At 52.3% G+C, this 5,478-nt stretch overlaps 1 protein-coding gene across 1 annotated transcript; it reads left to right on the forward strand.

Annotated features, from left to right (window-relative positions):
* The first annotated feature begins 431 nt into the window (after positions 1-431).
* Positions 432-4,367, forward strand: LOC149352018 (uncharacterized). Its single transcript, XM_089577111.1, has 2 exons — positions 432-725; positions 2,481-4,367. Exons 1-2 carry the CDS (start codon positions 432-434, stop codon positions 4,365-4,367), a joined length of 2,181 nt encoding a protein of 726 aa, XP_089433237.1.
* Positions 4,368-5,478: the final 1,111 nt, after the last annotated feature.

Below are 5,478 nucleotides of genomic sequence, written 5' to 3' on the forward strand. Positions count from 1 at the left end.
GGTCCGCAAATAAATATCGTTTTATTTCCTTCCTGTTTACTGTAAAGGATCGTCGAATGGCTAATAGCTTTTCTTGCCCAAAATTTAAAAAATAATAAAAAGTCACATCTCCTTTGAGTGATCGAATAGGGCACGAATATTCACAGGCGTTTAATTTTCGTGAGTCGTCGTTCTCCTCTCGCGTGCTGTGATCAGCTCGAGCCAGCGTTCCAGCGTGAGCGCGCGGCACGTTCAGACACGTAGCCCAGGGCACCGCCGGTACACGTCGGTCCTCCTTCCCCTGGAACACCCGGTCTTCCAGCAGCAGCTGCTGCTCCGTTGGAACTGCGAAGGCGAGGGCTTGGACACCAGCCGACGGCGGCGGCCGTTCGGTGTACCGAGACCGTGACCGAGACGCCAGGGCCCGCACTACCTCATCGGCGAGGGGCGAGATGGCATCGGCGGCAGAGCGGGCGGACACTACCTACATTCTCTACGGATTTGACAATGGTCTCGACTGGCGGAAGACTTGTTTCTTGGAGCCGCTACCCCCGAGTCGCTACTGCACATACTGCGGACGTGTCTGTGCAACCATGATGATGCTGCCATGCTGCCATATCGTATGTGCAGGCTGCTACTCCCAGTGCGCTACCAGGAGCTACGCATGCGCCCTGGACGCCCTCAGCTTTCGCCAGCAGGATGTGGCCACCATGCCCTTCACCGTCCCAGACTTGGCCGCCCGGCACGTAAGTGAAAGCGATCGAAGCCGCTTTGCTACGTGTGCACCGCTGAAACGTCGCGCGGCGAAGCGCTTCATAAGGGCTGCGTTAGGCTATGTTCAGTATTTCGTAGACCTACTTTTATCAACTCGGACGGACGGCGTACGTTTCTTTCGTCCAAATCGTTACGCCGTTGCACCCCGAAGTATCGATCTCCATGCAGTTAAAAGGAGTCTCAGCATTTACGCTAGTTCTGCAATTTCGTGACACTTCTATCTCTTAGCACTGCTTGAACTAGAGGTGCTACTCGCCCTTAAGGCGCATCTCCATGGGACCATCCGAGGCGCACGAGCGCAGCGCCTACACGTACCAGCATACGCCGGAGCCGGTCTGCGCATGCGCGAGGCGCGGACGCGAGCTGGCACTGGCGCTTGGCGCTGGCGCGGACTCTTTTTCAGGCATCCATTTGCCTTTTAGACTAGGCCCTAGGAAAAAAAAAATATCTGCCCATGTCAGATATTTGCGCCGCGCTCGCGCCTGCGCAGGAAGTGGCTCGCTGGTTTGCGGTCGGTGTACACCAATCAGAGAACGCAGTTCTCTCGGCATTCGGTACGGCCCTTCGCGAGCTGACTCAGCTGAGCGCGAGTACCGGCGACAGTAGGCGACAGGCCATCGAGTTGCGTAAGTTTTCCGACGCTTGTCGCGGCGCAGTGCTGGGCGCGTAGGCGCAGCGCTCGTGCGCCTCGGATTTGCCCATGGAGATCAGCCTTTATCTCCACCCCGCTCTCGAGATCAAACGCCCGGCTAAAGTTTAGCTGTCGTCTGTGATGTGGATACCCCACATCCGTTGTCTGCGACGCATGGGACTGGGGCATGTTACTTTCTACCTCCGATGACGAGCGTCAGCCGTGGATGCCTACCCGCAACTTCAACGAAGTGCCCGTGGCGCTAGTAGGGTGGCGTTACATGCCTGCATGTTGATGAAGGTCCTCTACGTGTCGATCTTTCGAGCAGAACCTTCACGGAAATATCCTGGGTCAGTGCACTTTTTCCATGAGAAATTATTCACGCCTGCGCCTGTTTCTACCCGCGCGCTATAGTGAGCCCCTGCTTTTCTCAAACTGCTTGGCCTCCACGCGACTGGCTGTAAAGACCAGTGTTTTCAAGTGCAATAAAAGTTTCTTTTTTCTACAAAGATCCCAATTCGTCGCCAGGGTGACAATCCAGAGCACCAGAGAGCGCTCCGACCACTGAATGGGTGCAAAAGGCATTGCTTATCAACTTAATTTCGCACCAAAGGCAGCGATACCGAGCACAGCGCCATACGCCGAAGCGAAATCAGATAAGAGAAATGCAAAAAAAAATGACCAGGTAAAACTTTCTAGCCCTCCTATACCCAGAAATTCTTGAAAGTCGCATTTTTTAACGGGAAATAGTTAATGAACGCAAATTTTTCGTATATCGCAAGATATCACTATAACAATCAATATATTCGCAGGTATCCCCTCGGCAGGCTCGGTTTTTCTTCTGTTAACGTTTTTGGTACCGTCAAAAACGTTCCGAGTTGTCTTTCTGCGGCAGTTTTAACTCCTCTATGCGAGCGGTGGACAAACTTTAAAAGAAAGATTTTGTTACAGCATTCCTTTCAATATTTACCTCACAATGCTACAATACTAAAAATTTATGTACAAGAATTATGAACTTGCATTTTCTGCCCATTGTGTCTGTTTTCAGCTGCTACCGTGAAGGAAAACGATTTCTTCTCGTTTTTGTGTCTTGCAGATAAGGTGCTGGAACGCTGACAGAGGCTGCGCAGTCACAGGACCGTCGTTCCTGATTCTGGAACACTTCCATAAGGACTGCTTGTACCACTCCGTTAACTGCTCCAGGTGCGGCCAAGCGATCGCTCACGGCGACGTCATCGCACATCTGGCTTTAGGCTGTAGCCCGGAGAGGTCGCAGCAGCTCTCACTGCTGCAGAACAACCTAAGTGCGCTGCTTGGGGGCGAAGACACCATCAGGCAACTCGAACCGGAATCCCCGGCCACTTCCCGACACCTGAGTACTGCAGTCTGCCGAGACCTACTGCTCACTCAGGACCAACATCCAGAGCTCGAGCGTGAAGACGTCGCCCCAAGTCTAACGGCATTTGCCTTGACTGGGGAATACCATCCGACAAACATCTCGCCCATCATTCATCCGAGCGGTGACACAGCACGGGGACCTAAGCCACGCAGTGTCTTCAGCGGGGAGCAAGCACCTGCCATTGACAGCTACACCCCGACGTCTGTAGCGCGGTATCTGTACGATCAGCTCCCAAGTGCAGCCCATTCCAAGTCATCAGAGAGACCAAGATTTGTAGACCGGGAAATCGACCTGCTGACGGGGAGCAAGGCACCCAGTGTTTCCTCGGATGCTGAAGTCGCAGAAAACCTCTTATGCCTATCACCTATGGTTGTGCCGAACCCAGGGCCCCCACAGGAAGGCAGCGTTAAAGGGCGAGGACTACAGCCGGGCATTAACGGCGCATCACCCGAAGCAGAGCCGCCAGGACGCCATCAGTATCCGCATGTCGCTGCTATACTCACGAGCAGCACTTTGAGTATGTCTGAACCGAACAGCGGCCGAGGGGCAGTGCCTAAGACTAAGACATCTAGCACAGCCGAAGGAGGAACAGCTCCCATCCGAGACACTGGCAAGACAGGAGAGAGTGATACTTCCGAAGACCAGCCAACTCTGACGGAGGTCTCTGCGCTTCCACATGACCAAGGCGAGACTGAGTTGAGCCCAGAGGGCCCTACGGGAGGCAGCGGAAAGGAAGCTGATGCTCTTGTCGCGGTGAGTGGAACGGAAGCACCTTCTGCATCTAACAACGCTAACGGCGAAGTCCTGTCTTCCCTGCTGCACGGGTATCTCGCTGAGATCGGCCGCCTTGTGCGCATGGTTGTCTCTGGGATCGACGTTGTAAGAGATGCGCTTGGTAAACTGATGCCAGAAGAGCTTGTCTTCGTGCTGAAGGCCTGCGAGGAGGTTACTTCACATCTCAAAGGGGAGAAAACATCAGGTGCCTTGGCGGACCAAATCAGAAGTGAAACTACGCAAGTTCTCCAGGCGGTTCAGAAAGAGGGGGGCACCGATGATGCACTGTCTCAAGAATACGTCGCGGAAAAGATCGACCACCTGATAAGCCTCGGAAAGCACGTTTTGCGACAGCGCGTGCGTGTCTCGCTACCCGTGCAGTGGTACCTAGAGGGTTGGTCGGAACTGAAGTCCAGGGCACTTGCTGTGGGCGAGGCCGCGGATTTCTTCCATGACATCACCACACAGTTCTTTGGCTACGTGATCGTCCCCGGTCTGATGCTGGAAAAAACTGCCAGCACACTTAGGCTTCGCTTCTCCTTCTACGTGCGAAGAGGGATTTACGACAATTTCCTCGAGTGGCCCCTCGATAAGAAGCTGACGCTCAGCATTCTTCATCACACGGATAAAGGAAAGGTGCGGGCTTTGACCGTCGACACTAAGAGGGACCTGAAAGAAAAGTGCCTAAAGCCTGGGAGTAGTGAGATCACAAAGCCCTCGTTGAGCTCCAAGAGCGTAAAAGCTGACTATTTTGACACGAACGGCTACGTCTCAGGCGACAAGCTGTTGCTAAAGTTCGATGCAAAATAGCAGCTCCGCAGGGTTCGCTCCGCCGAAACAGCAGCCAGTGTCACTGCAGATGCTAGCTTTTTTTTTTTCGCTTTTTTTTTTCTGATGTGTCTTATGAAGAGAGCTACCAGGAACACTCTTGGTAAAAAAACTGGCACGTGACTCAGAAGGAGTTTTGATGTCAAGAAGCCAGCCTGCTAGCCTTTTTTCAGACTGTCAGTAGACTTTGCACTCTGGACATGTCCATGTGTTTAGTGTTTGCAGAGAAGTGACGGTGTTTTGCTTTCTTTTTGTCTTCAGTGCTTCATGTTCTCTTGTCTTTTTTTTTTAGACTGGCAGTAGACTTTGCACTCTGGACATGTCCATGTGTTTAGCGTTTGCAGAGAAATGACTGTGTTGTGCTTTCTTTTTGTCTTCAGTTCTTCATGTTCTCTTGTCTTTTTTTTTTCTTTTCACAGTCTTAGGCTCGTGTTCTTTATGCCGCACTCGGTAGCCACATTTGGTTGCTGCAACACCGCGATGTGGATTAATTGGACATGTCCTTGTGTTTAGTGTTCGCAGAGAAGCGACTGTTTTGTGCTTTCTTTTTGTCTTCAGTGCTTCATGTTCTCTTGTCTTTTTTTTTATTTTCACAGTGTTAGGCTCGTATTCTTTATGCCGCACTCGGTAGCCGCGTTTGGTTACTGCAACACGCGCGACGTGGATTAATTGGCATCATTGCTGAAGGCTAAAGCAGCATGCAGCTTCGACTGTAGCGACTAGCGTTGTGGACAGCAAAATAAAAAAAAATTGTGTGCTGAACCGATGTGCATTATTACTACAACCCATTCGAAATGCAGCGAAGGCTGACTTCGTTCAGAGTGACCCGGTCATAGCTTGACCCCGCATGGACAGTGCACTGGTTCTCTGGCTCTGCTACCTTAAAACTTCGCCTAAGGTACTGCATGCTTAACACAGAACAGCGAAAGGCTGTCCCCGCCGCGGCACTCCCGCTGCTGTTTGAAGTTCATCCTTCAGCCCACGCTTAGCAAGCGGCTGCTCCTGCGACTTTCCGGCCACGCGTGAGGGGGCAGCTAGACCAAATGTCTCCCTCCCGCTTGCGATACTTCCAAACAAGTGTTGTGTTCATCTG

Source organism: Amblyomma mixtum, chromosome 3 (genome assembly GCF_055824585.1).
Source record: "Amblyomma mixtum isolate Tamu chromosome 3, ASM5582458v1, whole genome shotgun sequence".
In the NCBI taxonomy this organism is placed as follows: Eukaryota; Metazoa; Arthropoda; class Arachnida; order Ixodida; family Ixodidae; genus Amblyomma; species Amblyomma mixtum.